Below are 26,495 nucleotides of genomic sequence, written 5' to 3'. Positions count from 1 at the left end.
TCTGTGGGTCGGTACGATTATGGCGATACCCATTTTATATCGCTTTCTATGTTCTTTTTCCTTTTCTGAGCAAAATTTTTTTTCTGACATTCATTTTCCAACAGCCGTAACTTTTTATTTTTCGTCTGACGCCATTGAGTAAGGGCTTATTTTTTTGCGGGATGAGCTGTACTTTTCATTGGTATCATTTTTGCAATACGTGCAACTTTTTCATCTTTTTTATTCCGCTATTTGTACCAAAATTGGCGAATGTCGTGCTTTTTTAGTTGTTTTTTTTATTTACAGCGTTCACCGTGTGGGATAATTTACATTTTGTTTTATAGTACATGTCATTACGGACGTTGCAATATCTATTATGTATATGATTTGTGTTTTTGATCTTTTTTGGTGATAATACAGGACTATTATTGTGAAAGGGTCATTTTTTTTATTTTTTTTACACTTCATACTTTTATTGATCAACTTTATGTTTTATTTTTTACAGATTATACTATGCTGCAATACATTTGTACTGCAACACAGTATGACCCGATCAGCTGCATACACTACAACCTGTGAGATCCAGCCTGTGGCTGGATCTCACAGGCTTCCGTAGCAGGCAGACAGGAGGTCATGATCTGACCTCCTGCTGCCATAGCAACCAACGGCGACCCGCGATCGTATCGCGTGCTCCCCCTGTCAACACATAGATGCCATGATCAATCCTGATCACGTATCTATGGGGTTAATGCTGCCGGGACCGGCGCGATCGCCGGGACCCGCCGCCGATCTCCTGTGCTGCCCGCTGCGACGTATGCATGCGGCCCAGCGCGCGAATGTGTCGGGTGCTGGGACATATGTATACGTCCTATAGCGGGAAGGGGTTAAAAATGAAAGAAGGAAGAAGTGATTGGTTGCTATGGGCAACTTTTCCTCTGCACAGGTTTTGATAAATCTGCCCCATTATATATTAAGGAAATGACTCAGTTTCCATGAATAAAGAAATGACCAAAAATCAATAGAAAACGGCATCAAAGATTATTGCTGTCCCATGAAGCAGCTTTATTTTACTCTATATCTGTCTTTACACAAAGCCCTTGAAGAACAATATAATTTTATATTAACATATGTAATACAATCCCTTACAATATACTAAAAGTGCAAAGATTGCATTTTAAAAAGAAAGTTCTTTACAGCAATCCATTAAATATTAACATAGGGCCACATCTCATGGAATACTGTCTCTTTAAGGAAATGTCAGTCTCTTTGGTAATCTCAAGAAGGTTCTTTCCGAGTCTGAATGGCTGCACAAGACTGCATCGCACCAGCATCTTCTGAACGAGAGCTGCGTGCCTGTCCAGCAGGGGTTAATAAAACATGCAGCAGCTGCCTTCCTCTGGGGATCAGTGATCAGATGACGTACTCTCGGTTCCTTTTGTCGGAGGTGGAGGCGCTGCCCGCATCTGCCGTACGAAAAAGATTTTATGAAATGACACCAATTTAAAAAAACAAAAACAAAAAAAAAATCTTTTTTGGGTGTCTCTTACTTGGATGGTGAGAAGGCAAAGAAAAAGGGATTACAGCTCACTGCTGAGAGTTACACAGATCCTGTGTCCTTGATCCTGGACACTTGTGCAGTTTCTTTAGAAGAACGCTTGATGCAGTTCATGTAGAATAAAACTTAAACTTTTTGATTTAAATAACATTTTGCCAAGTGGAAACAGACACATTTCTGGGGCTTACACACCCTTAATCATGGTAAATCATGATTATAGGTGCCTAAGCACCAGAAACGCGTCTATGCTTGCACTGGTTAATTGGCAAAGGTTCCAAAACTGTGCACTGCGGCACCATGGAAGGGGACAGCACCCACAAGGTGAGTTCCGCAGGAAGGAGTGAGCACTTATAAACTGCAAAGGAGAGCGGAGCTCACTCAGATATACTGTGAGTGTGCCAGAACTTCAGTTGCAGCAGAGGACTTCTGTTGCCTCTTGGTGCACCAAGCAGCTTCGCTACTCTGTGAATTTTCAGTGCAGGCAGAGTCACTATAACATGCAGCCTACTTGGAGAGGAAAGACACTGCAAGGAGGACAGCTCAGCGGGAGGACAAAGTGGAGCTGCTAGAGGTGCAATTTTCTTTCATGGGCCTAATAATACAGGGAACCTAATACTACTGAGGGATCAAATACTACAGAGGTGGAGCAATACAACTGGGGACCTAATACTACAGAGGGGAAGCAATACAACAGGGGACCTAATACTACAGAGGGGAAGCAATACACAGGGGACCTAATACTACAGAAGGGAAGCAATACAACAGGGGACCTAATACTACAGAGGGGAAGCAATACAACAGGGGACCTAATACTACAGAGGGGAAGCAATACAACAGGGGACCTAATACTACAGAGGGGAAGCAATACAACAGGGGACCTAATACTACAGAGGGGAAGCAATACAACAAGGGACCTAATACTACAGAGGGGAAGCAATACAACAGGGGACCTAATACTACAGAGGGGAAGCAATACAACAGGGGACCTAATACTACAGAGGGGAAGCACTACAACAGGGGACCTAATACTACAGAGGGGAAGCACTACAACAGGGGACCTAATACTACAGAGGGGAAGCAATACAACAAGGGACCTAATACTACAGAGGGGAAGCAATACAACAGGGGACCTAATACTACAGAGGGGAAGCAATACAACAGGGGACCTAATACTACAGAGGGGAAGCAATACAACAGGGGACCTAATACTACAGAGGGGAAGCAATACAACAGGGGACCTAATACTACAGAGGGGAAGCACTACAACAGGGGACCTAATACTACAGAGGGGAAGCACTACAACAGGGGACCTAATACTACAGAGGGGAAGCAATACAACAAGGGACCTAATACTACAGAGGGGAAGCAATACAACAGGGGACCTAATACTACAGAGGGGAAGCAATACAACAGGGGACCTAATACTACAGAGGGGAAGCAATACAACAGGGGACCTAATACTACAGAGGGGAAGCAATACAACAGGGGAACTAATACTACAGAGGGGAAGCAATACAACAGGGGACCTAATACTACAGAGGGGAAGCAATACAACAGGGGACCTAATACTACAGAGGGGAAGCAATACAACAGGGGACCTAATACTACAGAGGGGAAGCAATACAACAGGGGACCTAATACTACAGAGGGGAAGCACTACAACAGGGGAACTAATACTACAGAGGGGAAGCACTACAACAGGGGACCTAATACTACAGAGGGGAAGCAATACAACAGGGGACCTAATACTACAGAGGGGAAGCAATAAAACAGGGGACCTAATACTACAGAGGGGAAGCAATACACAGGGGACCTAATACTACAGAGGGGAAGCACTACAACAGGGGACCTAATACTACAGAGGGGAAGAAATACAACAGGGGACCTAATACTACAGAGGGGAAGCACTACAACAGGGGACCTAATACTACAGAGGGGAAGCAATACAACAGGGGAACTAATACTACAGAGGGGAAGCAATACAACAGGGGACCTAATACTACAGAGGGGAAGCAATACAACAGGGGACCTAATACTACAGAGGGGAAGCAATACAACAGGGGACCTAATACTACAGAGGGGAAGCAATACAACAGGGGACCTAATACTACAGAGGGGAAGCACTACAACAGGGGACCTAATACTACAGAGGGGAAGCAATACAACAGGGGACTTAATACTACAGAGGGGAAGCAATACAACAGGGGACCTAATACTACAGAGGGGAAGCAATACAACAGGGGACCTAATACTACAGAGGGGAAGCAATACAACAGGGGACCTAATACTACAGAGGGGAAGCAATACAACAGGGGACCTAATACTACAGAGGGGAAGCACTACAACAGGGGACCTAATACTACAGAGGGGAAGCAATACAACAGGGGACCTAATACTACAGAGGGGAAGCAATACAACAGGGGAACTAATACTACAGAGGGGAAGCAATACAACAGGGGACCTAATACTACAGAGGGGAAGCAATACAACAGGGGACCTAATACTACAGAGGGGAAGCAATACAACAGGGGACCTAATACTACAGAGGGGAAGCAATACAACAGGGGACCTAATACTACAGAGGGGAAGCACTACAACAGGGGACCTAATACTACAGAGGGGAAGCAATACAACAGGGGACTTAATACTACAGAGGGGAAGCAATACAACAGGGGACCTAATACTACAGAGGGGAAGCAATACAACAGGGGACCTAATACTACAGAGGGGAAGCACTACAACAGGGGACCTAATACTACAGAGGGGAAGCAATACAACAGGGGACCTAATACTACAGAGGGGAAGCAATACAACAGGGGAACTAATACTACAGAGGGGAAGCAATACAACAGGGGACCTAATACTACAGAGGGGAAGCAATACAACAGGGGACCTAATACTACAGAGGGGAAGCAATACAACAGGGGACCTAATACTACAGAGGGGAAGCAATACAACAGGGGACCTAATACTACAGAGGGGAAGCACTACAACAGGGGACCTAATACTACAGAGGGGAAGCAATACAACAGGGGACTTAATACTACAGAGGGGAAGCAATACAACAGGGGACCTAATACTACAGAGGGGAAGCAATACAACAGGGGACCTAATACTACAGAGGGGAAGCAATACAACAGGGGACCTAATACTACAGAGGGGAAGCAATACAACAGGGGACCTAATACTACAGAGGGGAAGCAATACAACAGGGGACCTAATACTACAGAGGGGAAGCAATACAACAGGGGACCTAATACTACAGAGGGGAAGCAATACAACAGGGGACCTAATACTACAGAAGGGAAGCAATACAACAGGGGACCTAATACTACAGAGGGGAAGCAATACAACAGGGGACCTAATACTACAGAGGGGAAGCACTACAACAGGGGACCTAATACTACAGAGGGGAAGCACTACAACAGGGGACCTAATACTACAGAGGGGAAGCACTACAACAGGGGACCTAATACTACAGAGGGGAAGCAATACAACAGGGGACCTAATACTACAGAGGGGAAGCAATACAACAGGGGAACTAATACTACAGAGGGGAAGCAATACAACAGGGGAACTAATACTACAGAGGGGAAGCAATACAACAGGGGACCTAATACTACAGAGGGGAAGCAATACAACAGGGGACCTAATACTACAGAGGGGAAGCAATACAACAGGGGACCTAATACTACAGAGGGGAAGCAATACAACAGGGGACCTAATACTACAGAGGGGAAGCACTACAACAGGGGACCTAATACTACAGAGGGGAAGCAATACAACAGGGGACCTAATACTACAGAGGGGAAGCACTACAACAGTGGACCTAATACTACAGAGGGGAAGCACTACAACAGGGGACCTAATACTACAGAGGGGAAGCAATACAACAGGGGACCTAATACTACAGAGGGGAAGCAATACAACAGGGGACCTAATACTACAGAGGGGAAGCAATACAACAGGGGACCTAATACTACAGAGGGGAAGCACTACAACAGGGGACCTAATACTACAGAGGGGAAGCAATACAACAGGGGACCTAATACTACAGAGGGGAAGCAATAAAACAGGGGACCTAATACTACAGAGGGGAAGCAATACACAGGGGACCTAATACTACAGAGGGGAAGCAATACAACAGGGGACCTAATACTACAGAGGGGAAGCAATAAAACAGGGGACCTAATACTACAGAGGGGAAGCAATACACAGGGGACCTAATACTACAGAGGGGAAGCAATACAACAGGGGACCTAATACTAGGGGGAGTCTAAAAAATACAGAGAGTCCAGAAGAGGCCCGAACTACTATATTGGGGTACAGAGGTGTCCCTAATTACTACATGGAGACACAGTGTGCAGCCTAACTACTCTATGGGGGCACAGAGGTGGGCTTTACTATTATATGGGGGTTCAGAGGGGACCTTACTGTTATATGCACGCTGCAACTGTTAGATATGCATATGTTGTGACTTTATGAAGCCATGGAAAAATCCTGATATACTAGGGAGATGTGAACCAAAGGGATTTTTATTTGAAGTTATATGCATGAACCGGATCCATGAATTCTTCTAAAGCATTTTTCCACCAAGCATGGGACCCGAGCCTCTTAATTCATATGGTCATCTCAGGGTTAAAACAACCCTCTATCCAGGTATTTTTGGGTTGAGAAAACCCCACTAAACCTTGTACTACTTCTACAGCACAATGTGCCCCCATAGGAAACACTGGGACTAGTGCGGCATCTGTTATTACTATTATTATTTTGTATTAAAGCTTAAAACTTTAAAAGGGTTTTGTCCATCTTTTTTTGTTTTATAACTCAAATGTGTGAAATCTAACAAAACAATAAAATCTGGAGCACATAGATAGATGGTAGGGGACAATGGAAGAGAATCCTCTTTTTCTATTTCTGAAGACACTTACTGGTCTCAAGCGTGTCGCTGCAAAGTCTGGAGAGCTGTGAGCGCTCCCTGAACCGTTCTGTCTGGAGTCTGAAAAATAAACATAAAATCACATTGCTTACTGCACTAGATCTCTGCCAGGAACACACTCTATATAGAGGCTTACTGCAAATTCTTCATCGACCCAAAGAACTAGCCAGGGATCTGCCTTACAGCCCAAAAAATCTAAACAAGAATTTCTCAGCTTATCTCCATTCTTAGTGAAAAGTCTCACATTGACGTATCACTTCCGTGCTGCTTGTATTCCTTACCACTGACATCACCCTGACCTTATATACTACTGTGATCAGCTGCCAATGAAGTGAACACCACATGGGGACCAGTGCCTATTGTACAGCCAACTACACTCACTCTCCACTTTAGAAGGTACATCTTGCTAGTACCAGGTTGGACCCCTTTCACCTTCATTCTTCGTCCATACTTTTTACAAGGTGCTAGAAACACAGTTCCTTCCTATGAACATAATGATATCACACAGTTCCTCCATATGGACATGATGACATCACACAGTTCCTCCATATAGACATGATGACATCACACAGTTCCTCCATATGGACATGATGACATCACACAGTTCCTCCGTATGGACATGATGACATCACACAGTCCCTCCATATGGACAGGATGACATCACACAGTCCCTCCATATGGACATGATGACATCCCACAGTCCCTCCATATGGACATGATGACATCCCACAGTTCCTCCATATGGACATGATGACATCCCACAGTTCCTCCATATGGACATGATGACATCACACAGTCCCTCCATATGGACATGATGACATCGCACAGTTCCTCCATATGGACATGATGACATCACACAGTCCCTCCATATGGACATGATGACATCACACAGTTCCTCCATATGGACATGATGACATCCCACAGTTCCTCCATATGGACATGATGACATCCCACAGTTCCTCCATATGGACATGGTGACATCACACAGTTCCTCCATATGGACATGATGACATCACACAGTCCCTCCATATGGACATGATGACATCGCACAGTTCCTCCGTATGGACATGATGACATCACACAGTTCCTCCATATGGACTTGATGACATCACACAGTCCCTCCATATGGACATGATGACATCGCACAGTTCCTCCGTATGGACATGATGACATCACACAGTTCCTCCATATGGACATGATGACATCCCACAGTTCCTCCATATGGACATGATGACATCCCACAGTTCCTCCATATGGACATGTGACATCACACAGTTCCTCCATATGGACATGATGACATCGCACAGTTCCTCCATATGGACATGATGACATCACACAGTTCCTCCATATGGACATGATGACATCGCACAGTTCCTCCATATAGACATGATGACATCACACAGTTCCTCCATATGGACATGATGACATCACACAGTTCCTCCATATGGACATGATGACATCACACAGTTCCTCCATATGGACATGATGACATCACGCAGTTCCTCCATATGGACATGATGACATCCCACAGTTCTTCCATATAGACATGATGACATCACACAGTTCCTCCATATGGACATGATGACATCACACAGTTCCTCCATATGGACATGATGACATCACACAGTTCCTCCATATGGACATGATGACATCACACAGTTCCTCCATATGGACATGATGACATCACGCAGTTCCTCCATATGGACATGATGACATCTCGCAGTTCCTCCATATGGACATGATGACATCACGCAGTTCCTCCATATGGACATGATGACATCACGCAGTTCCTCCATATGGACATGATGACATCACACAGTTCTTCCATATGGACATGACGACATCAAACAGTTCCTCCATATGGACATGATGACATCACACAGTTCCTCCATATGGACATGATGACATCACACAGTTCCTCCATATGGACATGATGACATCACACAGTTCCTCTGTACGGACATGATGACATCACAGTTTCTCTATACGGACATGATGACATCACACAGTTCCTCTATATGGACATGATGACATCACACAGTTCCTCTATATGGACATGATGACATCACACAGTTCCTCCATATGGACATAATGACATCACACAGTTCCTCCATATGGACATGATGACATCACACAGTTCCTCTGTACGGACATGATGACATCACAGTTTCTCTATACGGACATGATGACATCACACAGTTCCTCTATATGGACATGATGACATCACACAGTTCCTCTATATGGACATGATGACATCACACAGTTCCTCTATATGGACATAATGACATCACACAGTTCCTCCATATGGACATAATGACATCACACAGTTCCTCCATATGGACATGATGACATCACACAGTTCCTCTTTATGGACATGATGACATCACACAGTACCTCTATATGGACATGATGACATCACACAGTTGCTGAAGACTGAGAGAATCTCCGGTTCCCCCACATCCCAGCGGTGATCTATTGGATGAGATCTGGTGACTGTGGAGACCATTGGAGTCCAGTGACCTCATTGCCCTGTAGGAGATGATGTCATGTGACATGGGGCATTATCCTGCTGGAAGTATCATCAGAAGATGGGTCCACTGTGGTCATAAAGGGATGGACACGGTGAGTAACTATTCTCAAGTAGGCTGTCACTTATAAACGATGCTCAATTGGTACTACAGTAACCCCCCGACCTACGATGGCCCCGTCATATGATAAAATCGACATACAATGGCCTCTCAGAGGCCATCGCATGTCGATGTCAGCATCGACATACGATGCTTTTATATGTCGGGGCCATCGCATTAACTGCTATCTTGCTATCTGACAGCGCAAAATGCTTAAGCTGCTGTCGGATAGCAGTTTAAGCATACCGGACAAGTTTACTTACCTATCCCCACTGCTCCGGGTCCACTTCGCGATCCCCCGGCGTTTTCTGCATCTTCTCCAGGGTCCGGGCCTCGCTTTCCGGCGTCGTTATTACGTCACTACGTACACCGTGCCGGCGCAGCAGCGTAATAACGTCACCAGAAAGCGAGGCCCGGACCCTGCAGAAGATGCAAAAGAAGCCGGAGGATCGCGAAGAAGACACCGAAGCAGCGGGACAGCATCGGGAGCCCCTGGGACAGCAGCGGGAGCGGTGAGGACCTGGTCCGGAGCGGCGGGGACAGGCGAGTACAGCTTCCTATACTTTACATTGCACGGATCCCTCAACATACGATGGATTCGACAAACGATGGGTCATTTGGAACGAATTACCATCGTATGTTGAGGGACCACTGTATGTGGTTTAAAGGGTGCAAAGAAAATGTCCCTCACACTATTTCACCACCAGCCTGAACCACTGATACAAGGCAGGATCCAGGCTTTCATGTTGTTTACACCAAATTCTGACCCTGACATCGGAATGTCACAGATGGAATTGAGACTTATAAGACCAGACAACGTTCTTCAATCTTCCATTGTCCAATTTTGGTGCCTGTGTGAATTGTAGCCTCAGTTTTGTAGCACCCGGTGTGGTCTTCTGCTGCTGTAGCCCATCTGCTTTAAGGTTGGACATGTTGTGCCTTCAGAGATGGTATTCTGCATACTTTGGTTGTAACCAGTGGTTATTTAAGTAAATGTCGCCTTTCTGTCATCTTGAACCAGTCTGCCCATTCTCCTATGACATCAACTGCTGTTCACTAGATACTTTCTCTTTTTTTGGACCATTCTCTGTGAACCCTAGAGTTGCTTGTGTCTAAATAACCTAGTAGATCAGCAGTTTCTGAATTACTCAGACCAGCCATCTGGCAACAACAACCATCACACATTCAAAATCACGGAAATCTTTTTTCTTCCCCATTCTGCTGCTCGCTTGAACTTCAGCAAGTCTTGACCATGGCTACATGCCTAAATGCAATGAGTTGCTGCCTTGTGGCCAGTGAGTGTATATCCTCTTCCTGCTCAGAAGGATGAGGCGATAGTAGCTTGTGAGTACCCCCTAGAAATGTGCCGCACTCCCCTTTGAATAGGAAGAGAGAAGCCATTATAAAGCATTAAATACCTGCATCGCTGGCTGACAGTCTTTGGTTAGACAGTGGAGAAAGCATGGGGGGTAGGAATGGAGGTGGTGCTGGGGACGGGAGGTCCTGCAGGAATAAAAATAAAGGAATATTACCAGACTGAACGAAGATGGAACAGAGGTAATAGTAAATATAATTTATTTCAGTGGTCTCCAAACTGTGGACCTCCAGCTGTGACAATACTGTGGACCACCAGCTGTTGCCAAACGACAACTCCCAACAGAGATAATAGTAAATAGAATTTAAAGGGGTATTCCAGGAAAAAAAACTTTTTTTTGTATATCAACTGGCTCCAGAAAGTTAAACAGATTTGTAAATTACTTCTATTAAAAAATCTTAATCTTTTCAATACTTATGAGCTTCTGAAGTTAAGGTTGTTCTTTTCTGTCTAAGTGCTCTCTGATGACACGTGTCTCGGGAAACGCCCAGTTTAGAAGAGGTTTGCTATGGGGATTTGTTTCTAAACTGGGTGTTCCCCGAGACACGTGTCATCAGAGAGGACTTAGACAGAAAAGAACAACCTTAACTTCAGAAGCTCATAAGTACTGAAAGGATTAAGATTTTTTAATAGAAGAAATTTACAAATCTGTTTAACTTTCTGGAGCCAGTTGATACATAAAAAAAAGTTTTTTCCTGGATAACCCCTTTAATTCAGTGGTCTCCAAACTGTGGATCTCCAGCTGTGACAATACTGTGGACCACCAGCTGTTGCAAAACGACAACTCCCAGCATGCCCGGACAGCCTACGGCTGTCCGGGCATGCTGGGAGTTGTCATTTTGCAACAGCTGGAGGGCCACAGTTTGGAGATCCCTGGTATATTCCATAAGCTAACTCAGAATTTGTGTTCAGATTTGTGCTGTATGATACTTCACAGTCATAGTGTGGTAGAAAGTTGTTACAGAATATTACATTTTCCGCTCTACTTTTTTTGTTGATACACAATGCATTCGGAAAGTCTTCAGAATTCTTATTTTATTTTAGCACAAACATGTAACATAACAACATGCCAAAAAAGTTAAGACTATCTAAATGCATAGTACCAGAACCAAGGGCATACCTACTCAAGAGGAGAAAGGGGGACTAGTTCAGGATGGTCTTATGTCTTTGGCTACTGGGTGACAAAATGAGCCCCCATTATGGTGCTGGATTATTTTTATTTTACTTATTTTATTCTTATATATATATATACATATACATACATTCACACCAGAGTACCCGGCGATGCCCGTTTTTTCCTCATCCTTGTTGTGGAGAAAAATCAACAGAGGAAGCTTCTCCTATCCCGTCCTCCTATCCCGACCTCCTATCCCGTCCTCCTATCCCGTCCTCCTATCCCGTCCTCCTATCCCGTCCTCCTATCCCGTCCTCCTATCCCGTCCTCCTATCCCGTCCTCCTATCCCGACCTCCTATCCCGACCTCCTATCTCGACCTCCTATCGCGACTATCCCGTCCTCCTATCCCGACCCGTAATATGTGACCAGGTATTGAAATATCTCCAGCCGTACAGAAGTTATGTGAGAACATACATTTCCCATTGATTTGCATGGGACTTTAATTAAAAAAAAAAACAGACCCTCACAAATGGGGGTAGTTAAGGGTTAAATTAACTATCCTATATTTTAAGTGGACATATAAGTAACATGTGACCAAGCATTATCGAAATATCTCCAGCTGTTTGGAATTTATGCAGTAATATATATTTCCCAAAGACTTGTATGGGACTTTAAACATAAACCCCGCCCCTGGCAAATGGGGGTGAGTAAGGGTTAAATCACCTATCCTATGTTTGTTGTTGACATATAAGTAACATGTGGCCAAGTTTCATGTTAATATCTTTAGCCGTTTGGACGTGATGCTGGAACACACACACATATATAGAGTTTTATATACCGTATGTAGATGACCAGTTTCTCACCTCCTTACTTACTAACAATGTAGTTCCTTAGGAGAAGCCGTTGGCTGTCCGGGCATGCTGGGTGTTGTAGTTTTGCAACATCTGGAGGTCCGCAGGTTGAAGACCACTGTCCTATACTTTACATTGCACGGATCCCTCAACATACGATGGTTTCAACAAACGATGGTCCGTTTGGAACGGATTACCATCATATGTTGAGGGACCACTGTACTTACTTGGTCCCATTGCTCTGGCCATAGTGATGCCCCCTCGGTGTGATTGATGGCCTGCGTCCCCTCTCTGCTCTGTCCGCTTAGGCGGCAGAGTGATGAAGCGGGCCGTCAATCATGCAGAGGGTATTTCCCATCTTCCATTTTCTCAGGTGGAACTAACCCTTTAATGTTTACTGTAAATGGGCGCACAATGACAAAAAGGTAGAAAATAAAAAAGGTAGATATAAAAATGTATAGTATATGATCTAGAAATCGTAAGAATTTTTTCTCCTAATAGAAAATGGTCGGAAAGTATTTTATTCAGTCTCCTCCTGGATAAACTGATTTTCTAAGGGCCCATTCCTACTACAGAATTCTGCTTCTGATACAGCAGCCTTCCATTATTTCTAGAGATGAGCGAACTTACAGTAAATTCGATTCGTCACGGACTTCTCGGCTCGGCAGTTGATGGCTTATCCTGCGTAAATTAGTTCAGCCTTCAGGTGCTCCGGTGGGCTGGAAAAGGTGGATACAGTCCTAGGAAAGAGTCTCCTAGGACTGTATCCACCTTTTCCAGCCCATCGGAGCATCTGAAAGCTGAACTAATTTATGAAGGAAAAGTCATCAACTGCCGAGCCGAGAAGTTCGTGACGAATCGAATTTACTGTAAGTTCGCTCATCTCTAATTATTTCCAAAGGGATCCTACTGCACCTTGCGCACTGCAGCAATTCCGTGGCTGAAAATTCGGGTACGGAAACTCAGATTCCGGAACCTGCCAGAAGAATGGAGACGGTAGTCCCAGCTCCGATCAATTCAGATGGTGCTTGCAGAATTTCTCCAGGTGGATATTTCGGATTGTGAATGGGCCCTAACACCGTGGCAAAACAAAGAACCCTCATTCACCATTTTTATCTGAGCGTACAGACCTCCTGAGAGTCTGGATCATCTCCAGTTAATTCTTCAACGACAAGTGAGGGAAAGACTCCAACCCGGCCATTGAATTCTCCTTTCCAAAAGCCATCATCGATGCCGCCTTCTTCCCTACGAATAATTTGGATAATGGCTCCTTCAGGAAACGTGAGCTCTTCTTCACTCTGACCTTCGTAGTCATAAAGAGCTCTAGCAAGAGACACTGCAGAGAGTAATAATGAATGTAAAAAAACAGTATACAAAACAAAAGACACCAACGCGACAGCAGCACTGTGCATTGCCTTAGACTAGTAAACACTCAATATATACAGTGAGGCAAAAAGTATTTAGACAGCCACCAATTGTGCAAGTTCTCCCACTTAAAAAGATGAGAGAGGCCTGTAATTTTCATCATAGGTATACCTCAACTATGAGAGACAGAATGAGAAAAAAAAAATCCATAAAATCCCATTGTCTGATCTTTAAAGAATTTATTTGCAAATGATGGGGGAAAATAAGTATTTGGTCAATAACAAAAGTTCATCTCAATACTTTGTTATTTACCCTTTGTTGGCAATGACAGAGGTCAAATGTTTTCTGAAAGTCTTCACAAGATTTTCACACACTGTTGCTGGTATTTTGGCCCATTCCTCCATGCAGATCTCCTCTAGAGCAGTGATGTTTTGGGGCTGTCACTGGGCAACACAGACTTTCAACTCCCTCCAAAGGCTTTCTATGGGGTTGAGATCTGGAGACTGGCTAGGCCACTCCAGGACCTTGAAATGCTTCTTACAAAGGCACTCCTTTGTTGCCCGGGTGGTGTGTTTGGGATCATTGTCATGCTGAAAGACCCAGCCACGTTTTATCTTCAATGCCCTTGCTGATGGAAGGAGGTTTTCACTTAAAATCTCATGATACATGGTCCCATTCATTCTTTCCTTTACACGGATCAGTCGTCCTGGTCCCTTATCAGAAGAACAGCCCCCAAAGAATGATGTTTACACCCCCATGCTTCACAGTAGGTATGGTGTTCTTTGGATGCAACTCAGCATTCTTTCTCCCAACACAACGCGTTGAGTTTTTACCAAAAAGTTCTACTTTGGTTTCATCTGACCATATGACATTCTCAGAAGTCTCTTCTGGATCATCCAAATGCTCTATAGAAAACTTCAGACAGGCCTGGACATGTACTGGCTTAAGCAGGGGGATAAGTCTGGCACTGCATGATTTGAGTCCCTGGCGGCGTAGTGTGTTACTGATGGTAGTCTTTGTTACTTTTGTCCCAGCTCTCTGCAGGTCATCCACTAGGTCCCCCGTGTGGTTCTGGGATTTTTGCTAACCGTTGTTGTGATCATTATGACACCACAGGGTGAGATGTTGTGTGGAGCCCCAGATCGAGGAAGATTATCAGTGGTCTTGTATGTCTTCCATTATCTAATAATTGCTCCCACAGTTGATTTCTTCACACCAAGCTGCTGCTTGCCTATTGCAGATTCAGTCTTTCCAGCCTGGTGCAGGTCTACAATTTTGTTTCTGGTGTCCTTCGACAGCTCTTTGGTCTTGGCCATAGTGGAGTGTGACTGTTTGAGGTTGTGGACAGGTGTCTTTTATACTGATAAGTTTAAACAGGTGCCATTAATACAGGTAACGTGTGGAGGACAGAAGAGACTCTTAAAGAAGAAGCTACAGGTCTGTGAGAGCCAGAAATCTTGCTTGTTTGTAGGTGACCAAATACTAATTTTCCACCATAATTTGCAAATAAATTCTTTAAAATCAGACAATGTGATTGTATGGATTTTTTTGCTCATTGTGTCTCTCATAGTAGAGGTATACCTATGATGAAAATTAGAGGCATCTCTCATCTTTTTAAGTGGGAGAACTTGCACAATTGGTGGCTGGATAAATACTTTTTTGCCAGGCAGGAGCCAGCACTGTGCTCATAGGACAGCAGGGCATACTCCCTACTCTGCCTTACTGCATGCCCTCATTCATTTTAGTATCTGAGCTCCGATCTTTCTTCTCTCTGCACATGCGGTTGTAAACAGAGAGGAGAAGATTTAGAGCTGCCTGCTGAGCTTGTCTGTGTCTTGGCTGCAGTCTGAGATTTAGGACTCCAGCACGAGTCTAAAATCTATAAAAAGGACTGGTAGGGAGACCCCTAGTGGTCATTTTTTCAAAGTGGAAAATTAAACAGAAAGAAGCATATTTTTTAATAACAAGCAACTGGAAAGTTATTCTGCATACATTAATCTATAATATATCAAAAGGTTTTTTTTTATGAAAGGTACCCCTTAATACAAAATATATTTTAAAACCATATAAACTTACCGCCAGCATCAGAACGATCCAGCTCCAGAATCCCAGAGAGGGACTGTGCTCCAGAAAGCCCTTCCATGTGACCAGCACCGAAAGATTCCGCAACCCTCTGGTTAATGTAAGTAATGTACTTTTCTGGGACATAACCAACTTGTCCATTTTTGTTCCGAGCCTTAAGTGAAAATGGAGAAAGGTACAGCCTGTTACCCTGAGAGCCTATTAGGAGATAAATTCATTTGATCTCCATTTGTACAGAGACTGAACTCTGTGTTCTCTTCTACTCAGTGAGGCTTAGACAATAATTTTTATGCTTTCAAAACAACGTGTGCTGTTTCAGAAAGTCCTACAAAGATCATTAAAGCAAAGGTAAATGTCACTTTTAAACAAGTACATCCGTAGATTTTCATAAGATATTCTCCAATTATCCATAGGCCTTATTTTAAAATGTATAGAGGATAATTAGGGATAAATAGCTGACGCCAGCGATCTCCAGATCAGGACATAGGCTGTCAGTGAGGAGCACATGTCGTCTACCGGTAGCTGGCACGTGCTCCATTCATTTCTATGGGAACGAGAGAAATGCAGAGTGCTGTAATGCAGTACGCACCCCTCACTGAGAGCCGGGTCCATTCCTAAGATTGCAGGGGTCCCAGCAGTTGGACCTTTGCAATCAGCTACTTATCATCTATCTTGTGAATAGAGGATAAGTTAGTTTTGGCTGGAGTTCTCCTTTAAGGTCTGCCTACAGTAAATAAAAAGTGGTCCTCATGTGTATGTCTCTTCAAAACGCACTAATTTGTGCTGCAGACCTCTCCTCCCTACTAGAATTGCTGTTATTGTCTGTCATTTAAGGAAAACTGTCAGTAAACTCCCCCCGCACTAACCAGAAGTACTGGATGGTAGTGCGGGTGACGCTGATCAATATGCTGGCTACCATGCCCGGATCTGCCCCACCGTTCGCCCGTTATCTTCATTCTTCTGGATATGCAAATGAGCTGCTAACTGGCACAGGCGGGGTTACAAGGCTCCTTCTGGCACTCTGACGTCAGCGCCACTCGTCCGCAGCGCCGTCTGGCTTATGAATATTCCTCCCCTCCCTGCTCTGTACTGGCCACCACTGAGGAGGGAGGGGATGAATACGAGTGGCGCTGATGTCAGAGTGCCAGAAGGAGCTTTGTAACACTGCCCGTGCCAGTTAGCAGCTCATTTGCATATCCAGAAGAATGAAGATAACGGGCGAACGGTGGGGCAGATCCGGGCATGGTAGCCAGCATATTGATCAGCGTCGCCCAAACTACCATCCATTACATCTGGTTAGTGCGGGGGGAGTTTACTGACAGTTTTCCTTAAATGACAGACAATAACAGCAATTCTAGTAGGGAGGAGAGGTCTGCAGCACAAATTAGTGAGTTTTGAAGAGACATACACATGAGGACCACTTTTTATTTACTGTAGGCAGACCTTAAAGGAGAACTCCAGCCAAAACTAACTTATCCTCTATTCACAAGATAGATGATAAGTAGCTGATTGCAAAGGTCCAACTGCTGGGACCCCTGCAATCTTAGGAATGGACCCGGCTCTCAGTGAGGGGCGCTTTGCATTTCTCTTGTCAGAGTGTCAGAAGGAGCTTTGTAACCCCACCCGTACCAGTTAGCAGCTCATTTGCTTATCCAGAAGAATGAAGATAATGGGCGAACGGCGGGGCAGATCCAGGTATGGTAGGCAGCATATTGATCAGCGTTCCCCGCACTACCAGCCAGTACCTCTGGTTAGTGCGGGGGGAGTTTACTGACAGTTTTCCTTTAATACATTAATATAAATATAGTTTTAGGGTAAATTCACACAGAAAATTCAGCAAGGAATTTAAAATGGTCCAGAATCGGCACAATCTGCCGTGGATATGACAACAGCACTTCTCTGGCAGATTCCAGTGTTTAATCTTTCATCATAATCCAGCCAAAGGCTGTCCGGGCATGCTGGGAGTTGTAGTTTTGCAAAAGCTGGGGGCACCCTGCTTGGGAAACACTGTTCTATGTAGAGGACAGGAGCTTCTTCGGGGTCCGGTACAGTACACACAATGTCCTAAAAAAGTATAGGAGTCGCCCTCACCTGGTGTCCAAAGGAGCAGCTAACCCTGGTACAGGTAAAGTGTACAGAACATGTAATAGCTCCCTGTACTATAGGGGGCGCTACCAGACACCAGTCAGTGCATACACTTCAGTAATACAGGGGTTTTATCAGTGAATGCCCATTTTGATTGGTCGGTTCTTCCGGCCATTGACACATTTCGCAGATCTGGACTCTCTGTAGCATTGTATGTTGAGTTTGGTTTCAACTTACGATGGTCCAGAAAAGACCACTGTATGTACAAACTATTGTATGTTGAGGCCATTGTAAGTTGAGGGATCACTGTATATGTGAGCTTCAGGGCAACAGAATCAATGGGCACTTACCATCTCAACCAATCCCCATAAGAAAGCCAGCCACCAAAGTGTTAACCTATCTATGTTCCCCAAGGCCCATGGCTACACAGGCTGGAAGTCACTGATAAATAACCCTGTGCTGAAGCTGGGACAAACACCTCATTACATAGACAAAATGGTGATATAAAAGAAAACCTCTTGACTGCTGCTGTGGAAAGAGAGCACAGTTCAATCCTTGTTGGGTGTCCATTTTTTCCTTTGCAGAGTATTCTCTAGATAGCATCATGCTACCTATGGTACTCCACAGTAAGAAATGTTCACAGATTTACCAAGTGCTGACCCCCTACTTTATTCTTCTTGCTCTCTCTACAAGAAGAATAAATCCAACAAATAAGCATGTAGGGCTTTACAGGACCCGTACATTGTCTTGTAGGCCTATAAGTAGTTGTGTTAACTTCAACATGTATTCAACCTATAGTGCAGGCATTGAGGGGCAATTCTGCACTAATGTAAAAGCTACGTATGATTGATGTCTATGCCTGGTAATGAAAGTATAGATTGTAAACGCTGTCATAGACAAATAGGACTGACCTTCACCCACTCCTCCACATCGCCGTCCTCTATGACCTCCAGTCTTTCCCCTTGAGTGATGGTCAGTTCATCCGCCTGGGCTCCCTGTAAAGAAAATAGTAAATGGCTGCAGTCAAAAGGTGTAGCTATGAAACCCATAATTGTATCTGCTGAATGTGTACCCAACGAAACCACAATGTAAACCATGGAGATTTTGCTGACTGGGAAGATCTCTGGTAAATTCAAGATGCGCAACTGAAAATCCACAGTATGTCCTCAGATCTGCAGTGGAAAAAACTGCTAGAAGACTATGGTGCTTAAAGGGGTTCTCCGGTGCTTACACATCTTATCCCCTATGCAAAGGATAGGGAATAAGATGCCTGATCGCGGGAGTCCCGCCGCTGGGGACGCCCGTGATCTTGCACGTGGCACCCCCTTCGTAATCAGTCCCTGGAGCGTGTTCGCTCCGGGTCTGATTACAGGCGACCACCGCCTCCGCCCCCGTGTGATGTCACGCTCCGCCCCTCAATACAAGTTCATACGGGAGGGGGCGTGACAGCTTTCATGCCCCCTCCCGTAGGCTTGCATTGAGGGGCGGAGCGTGACATCACACGGGGGCGGAGGCGGTGGTCGCCCGTAATCAGACCCGGAGAGAACACGCTCTGAGGACTGATTACAAACAGGGTGCCGCGTGCATGATCCCGGGGGTCCCCAGCTGCGGGACTCCCGCGATCAGGCATCTTATCCCCTATCCTTTGGATAGGGGATAAGATGTCTAAGCGCCGGAGTACCCGTTTAAGGGTTCGTTCACATGGGTGGATTTTCCGCAGTGTATATGCTGTAGAAAATCTTCTGCAGATTTTGCTACCAATGACTTTAATGGATCAGCAGAAAATCTGCAATAGTGGCAAGTTTGCAGATTTTCTACTGACCCATTGAAGTAAATGGTAGTAAACTCCATTGCAGATTTTCTGCAGTAAATAAGATGCAAAAAATCAGCTGGAAATCTGTCCGTGTAAACAGACCATGTAACCCCATTTACAGGCATTGTGCCATAATGTGTTGCAAGTGTCCTGTGTGAATTCAGAACAGAACATCCGCAATCAATCAGCCACATATGAACAGGGTCTTATAGCAATTATTTTCCAGCTTATATAGACAACTACAGATATATACTATATATATATATATATACACATATATACATACATATATACACACACACATATATACTAAAACTATTGTGTAACATCTACCAATAAATAAGAATTCAGCGCCGTCATTAAAAGGTTTCAATGTCCACTATATACCTTACCTTATAGTTATATAGCACGTGACAAGGTGTGGGGTACGAGCGGTTGCCGCTCAGGCTAAGAGGGGATTCTTCAAATATTTCACCGCTATCGTCCATATCTTCAAACTCTGAGAAATCAAAGTCTTCCATCTGGAAAATCGAAAACACGACAATAATAAGTATAAATAAGTGCTGGAGGGGAATCTAGTAGGAGGGCACAGTATATACACCTGATTCTCAGCAAAGACTGACACTGAATGATCTGAATGGGAACCAAATTATTGGGAAAAAACTCTTCATATGTGAAACTTATTGGACCTACTAGAAATTAGGAATTTTAGGATTTTTTTGAACATTAACCGGTTGTCTTCTGTGGATAACCCTGTCTTTATACTTTCATAACACATGTGGACATCATAGAGAGAGTTACCTACTAGGGACCCCCTGTACCCCTCTATGTAGTGTGGTCCCTGTTAGGAAGACTCCAGCCGTCTGACCTGACGGGCAGCCGTGTACACTGATGCTATATCAGATGAAGCCCATGACAGCCAGTTTGCTGGGAGTCTACGCAGACAATATATACAGATATTGGGAGTCGGAATTCGGATTTGCATTAGATGTTCTGCTACTCAACTTCCGTATTGTGCATTAACAGCAGAATCCCATGGAGATCAATGGATTAATGGATTATGCTGAAAGGATGAACATTCTTTTTTTTTCATTCTTTTAGGAAAATCTGTCCCTGAAAAGCCCATTAATCAATGGGACTTTTACTTGGGGCAATTATTTCCGCAGTAAATTCCAGTAGATTCCAGGTAGAATTATTTCCGCAGTAAATTCCAGTAGATTCCAGGTAGAATTATTTCCGCAGTAAATTCCAGTAGATTCCAGGTAAAATTGATTTTTGAAGGAAATTCATTGACAACATTCCTTGCTTACCTTCTGCAGTGTCCATGGGCCCTAAAGCCTGAGACACGAGTATTCAATAACCACTAATTTATGTACATGGAAAGACGCACAATTCCATCCAGCACTTATCTATACACTACAAATGTTCTATTGGTTACACGGCAGATGTCTAGAAGGTGGTCCAGTTCTGTCCAGATGCCTTCAGCATATCCTCCTATATGGTCTTCATTGTGTCAGATGTACAGTGATCCCTCAACATACGATGGGAATCCGTTCCAAATGGACCATCGTTTGTTGAAACCATCGTATGTTGAGGGATCCGCGCAATGTAAAGAATAAGAAGTTGAACTCACCTGTCCCCGCCGCTCCGGACCCGTCACCGCTGCCCTGGATATCGCCCCCCATCACTGTCGCCGCGTCCCCGTGGTATCCCCACTGCTCCGAAACGTCTCTGCTGCCCGGGTACATCGCTATCACGTCACCGTCATCACGTCACTACACACGCCGCTCCTATTGGATGATGGGACGGCGTGCGCGGCAACATGATGAAGACGATGGAGAGCACCGGTGATGGAAGGGATCCCGAATAGGACGCTCCGGAGTCCCAAGGACAGGTAGGAGACCATCACCGGACCACACGGGGAACCGTAAACGGCTATCCAGCGGCAGCTTAAGTAGTCAGCACTGCCGGATAGCCGTTTATGCGATGGCCCCAACATACAAAAGCATCGTATGTTGATGCTGCCTTCAACGTGCGATGGTCTCCGAGAGGCCATCGCATGTCGAAATTATGGTATGTTGGGGCCATCGTAGGTCGGGGGGGTCACTGTATTGTCTTAAGTGGTTCAAATCTTGTGGCTGGAAGGAGAAGATACACTGAGTCATTGATGTAGAGAGAAGTCACAAGGTGACAGATCTAGCAAACATGGAGGCCACTGCAACATTACTGAATTGTTGTTTCCATCTGAATGTTCTCAGATACCAGAACGTTGGGTCGGCCGTGCCGGAAACTACAAATCACCAATGTTAAGCTGCTTTCATGATGGCTAAAGAGAACATCTCCCCCCCCCCCCCCCACACACACACACAGAATCTGGAGGACCTGACACAATGGAGTGAAGACCATATCTGAGGATTTGCTGACAGACATCTTCTGTGTTACCAAAATTTGGATTGGTAGTGTGTCCTTCCATTACATAGTTGTGAATGTGCCTCTAGGACACATTTACACTATGTAATATCAGTCCGGAGATATTTTTGGGGTGGAGATTCCATCTGGGGTGGGTGCCGGCGAAACAAGCCAGCGCTAGGATCGCTCACAAATGCGATGTCTCAAAAGATGGGGATGTGTTTCCGAGCATATTTCAACAGAAGAATGAAAGTGTTCATTCTATCGGCCGAGTCTGAGGTCTGGAATTTCCGAGGAGGAATTTAGTGTGAATGGAGAAGGATCCCATTGAGAACAAAGGAAAACCAAGTGGAATTCCACAATATATAGAGATGAAAGGTATGTTCACATGTACACTCGCTGTAGAAATTCCCCTGCAGATTTTCTGCAATGGAAAATCAATGGGTAGCAAAATAATTTGCTGCAGAATTATGTACATGTAAACGTAACCTCAAAGAAGAATTACAGCTTCAGCAAATAACACAAATAACACAGTCTTATAGGTTATTTTACTATTATAGGAAAGACAAGGACGGCACAGCCACATGTTATACACTGATCTATTGCTGCTAAAGCTATAGCTACATTTTTAAAAGCTCATTTGACCCCTTTATGGTGCAATACTTCTGCATAAATTTTAAGATCTCTGCTTGCTGTCATTCAATAGGAACCTTCATGAATGGGATGGCTTTGCTTGTTATATCAGTCCTGCACTGTAACAAGCCATGAAGCTGTGCGCACATCACATGACCAGGACTGATTTTTATGGCTCCTTTTTGAATGACAGCAAGCGGAGATCTTGACAATTAATGCTAAAAATATACTGAAAACCTTAGATCAGTGTTTCCCAACCAGGGTGCCTCCAGCTGTGGCAAAACCACAACTCCAAGCATGTCCGGACAGCCGTTGGCTGTCCGGGCATGCTAGGAGTTGTAGTTTTGCCACAGCTGGAGGCACCCTGGTTGGTAAACACTGCTTTAGCTAATGAACCAGTTGACCCTTTTAATTCAAAACAAACTTCAAATTTCAGTAAATCTATCTAAAAGATTTATGTTTTATTTGTTCAGGTTCAAGCCGGTTGCTGTTTTGTTGCTATGAAGGACTCTGAGAGGACACACTAATAAGAATATTAATAAAGATCAGCTTTATTGCTAAATTGTGAAGGACATTATAATTCTGGCTAGATGATCACCATGGAGACTGAGTTATATAAAGAACATTTTATGGGATTTCATTATTACAATTAGTAAAAGAAAGGGCATCAAAGACTTCGGAGCCTGAGATTCAACTATATATTTAACCCTAAGAGATAAAGGGGGAGCAGGGAAAGGGAATTCTCCATTGTGGAGAGGAAATTCGAATGCTCCTGGGGACATCAAGTGGTCATTTTCAGTACTGCAATTTAAAAGGAACTTTTTGTAAACTATGTAAGGTGGGTATTACGGTGTAAAATATCAGATGGACAGTTAAAACATTGGGGAATATACAGTACGTCCCTAAAATTGGTTGTCCAACAGTATAAATAACATATATATATATATATATATATATATATATATATATATATATGGCCATACATTTAATATATATTTGCACAATCGGCTGTAGAGAAACACGCCGGAGGATGAGAGGAAAGATCACTTGGCGAAGAGTGTGCTACAGACCCTAGGGTGCGGGTCCCTACCGGGGGGAGGGGTGGCATTATAGTGTATAGAATATAAAATATTTTTGGATATTTGCGCAATTGTTCAGATTAATTATATACAGTAGTTGGAATATCTTTAGATTCCGGGCACGTACAATTTGTACTGTATGTCTGTCATTTCCTCTTATGTAGATTTACCATTTGTTTCATCATATCTCGTGTTCCTCCACCACAAATTTTAATTTGTCCAATGTGTTTATACGTTTTATGGGTATTTGGAGATTTTATGGATTGTATATGAGAAAATGTAATAAAATAAAAACTAAATATAAAAATAAAATAAAATCTATTGGATATTTTGTGTAATTTTGTCTAACCGAAGGATGTCTGATAAGATGTCTGATCGCTGGGGGTCCAAACACTGGACCCCGCTGTGATCTCGGTCCGGCACCCTGGCATTCTGAGCTTTCGTGTTCAGAATGCTGGCTGTGCTAGGTTGCAGGTGGCCGTGGTCATCGTTACCCCTTTATTAATGTCTATGGGAGGGGGGGTGACGGTTGTGGTCGTTCGTAATACGGCACAAAGCGGAGTTCCCTCCGTGCATCAGATTTCTTGGGTGACAGGCCGGAGATCCCAGCGGTCTCTTTGGCCGGAATTCCTACGATCTGAAAGCTTATCCCCTATCCTTTAGATTGTCCAACATATATAACATACATATATATATATATATATATATATATATATATATATATATGGCCATACATTTAATATATATTTGCACAATCGGCTGTAGAGAAACGCGCCGGAGGGTGAGAGGAAAGAGCACTTGGTGAAGAGTGTGCTACAGACCCTAGGGTGCGGGTCTCTACGGGGGGGGTGTTTATAGTGTATAGAATATAAAATATTTTTGGATATTTGCGCAATTGTTCAGATTAATTATATTGATTAGGGGTGGACTACCCCTTTATATTCAGAGACCTGTGAATTTATTGATTATAATGTTATATTCCATCTATGATGAAGTGACGATGTAGGGACTGGGTGGTATACCCCACTTATTGTTGTTTATACCTGCACTCTATTAGATATAGAATATCGTATAATATAGATGGATGGACAGTTTATTTAATATTTAATAGAGAACATTTCACCCGACACATGAGAATGAAAATTGCCAACTGTGTCCTGTATCATTTGGTAGAATTTCTTACAGCTAATGTTTTGTAGACAGATGGCTACCATGCAGCATTGGGCACCATAGTCAATCGTCTTTAGATGCTATATGACAGAGCTTCCCATATCCACAGAACCCGTCTCCACTTGGTGCTGGGTCACACATGGGAGACAGTCCAAGAATTCAATACTCTCCTTATTAAAATGACTCGTGAAACTGATTACCCAAAGGGTTAACATTAAAGTATTCCGGAAGACCAGAGGTACACGAGGGTACGCAGCCCCAGAACTTGTAAAGAACAAGGCACATGGGAGAGGAGTGGACTACTATTCCATTGGCGTCATCCTCTATAAACTGCTAACTGGACGGCTTCCAGTTTACATGATAAAGGATGAAGGATATTACCCAAAGTTCCTGACTCCTGACTCAGTAGACATCATAAGACGACTGCTTTTTAAAGACCAGTTTCAGAGGTTAGGAGTTACATGCAACATCAGGACACATCAGTTTTTTGAAGACATTAACTGGAAAGATGTGGAAGCCAGAAGGATGAGACCACCAGCAAACATGACGGCAGGTCCTGCTATCATTTACCCAAATGCTGAAGAAACTGGGCACCTTGTGGAAGAACCATTGGAAATCACAGCTAAAACTCACAAGAGCTTTAATGATTTTAGCTTTGTGTGTCCTGCATGGTCGGATTATTATCATCCTGTCATCATTCAGACTGAGGACAATCGGATGGGTAAAAGGCTATTCAGGCCTTTCTGGAAGAAAGAACCATAATACCCTAACCACATCCGTGCCTTATATGATTGGTCAATGTCTTCTTCTTCCACAATACCTGACCTAACACCAAGAAGTATCTCCTGTTACCTGCAGTCCTGTCCATGACACCTTATTTCTTACCATCTCAATAAAGGCTGTGGTTGCCACCATTTGTATATGTGTTTTTCTTTATAATGATGGTTAGGATGCTGGGGACATTACAGCACTAGATTATATACATGTGTCTATATAGCTAATACCATAAGTATCCCAAAGTGAGATACTGTGTCTGGGATTCTGATGGTTCCTGTTCTCTCCAGTATTTGTTGTATAAATATGCCAAATGTAAGAAATATCTATATATCTAGCGCTATATATATCCAAAGAAATGGTGCAGCACTCCATGAGTAAATCCAAGGTGCAAAAAAGATTTATTCACTTCACATCATAGCATAGCAACGTTTCAGATCACACAGGATCCTTTTTCAAGCTCATATATATATATTTTGTTTTTTACATTATTCACTTTTTATTACCTGCAACAGTATTCCTGACAGGCAGTGAAAGAGTTACCATATAGTACCACGCACACTGCATTGACATTTATAAGCAAAGCAGCACTGCCATCTACTGACATGTTGGGGTACTGTTAATGATAAGTGTTCCATAGAAG

At 43.8% G+C, this 26,495-nt stretch overlaps 1 protein-coding gene across 9 annotated transcripts in view; it reads right to left on the bottom strand.

Moving 5' to 3' along the window:
* Window positions 1-853: 853 nt before the first annotated feature.
* The window catches only part of FCHSD1 (FCH and double SH3 domains 1), a 148,747-nt gene continuing 123,105 nt past the window's right edge, over window positions 854-26,495 (bottom strand). For 3 of the 9 annotated variants that reach the window (XM_056517075.1, XM_056517073.1, XM_056517072.1), the window contains exons 15-21: window positions 20,180-20,308; window positions 18,886-18,969; window positions 15,884-16,043; window positions 13,573-13,778; window positions 10,519-10,603; window positions 6,466-6,533; window positions 863-1,442 (exon numbers count right to left, since the gene is read on the bottom strand). In XM_056517075.1, coding sequence (XP_056373050.1) covers window positions 1,383-1,442; window positions 6,466-6,533; window positions 10,519-10,603; window positions 13,573-13,778; window positions 15,884-16,043; window positions 18,886-18,969; window positions 20,180-20,308 — 792 coding nt within the window. In that variant the 3' untranslated portion in view covers window positions 863-1,382. Of the gene's footprint in view, window positions 1,443-6,465; window positions 6,534-8,867; window positions 9,071-10,518; window positions 10,604-13,572; window positions 13,779-15,883; window positions 16,044-18,885; window positions 18,970-20,179; window positions 20,309-26,495 lie in introns of all 9 variants that reach the window. The other 6 variants (XM_056517077.1, XM_056517078.1, XR_008843171.1 and 3 more) reach the window with 5 other exon arrangements.

Source organism: Hyla sarda, chromosome 4 (assembly GCF_029499605.1).
Source record: "Hyla sarda isolate aHylSar1 chromosome 4, aHylSar1.hap1, whole genome shotgun sequence".
NCBI classification, from domain to species: Eukaryota; Metazoa; Chordata; class Amphibia; order Anura; family Hylidae; genus Hyla; species Hyla sarda.
This window is presented reverse-complemented; position numbering and strand designations above follow the sequence as displayed.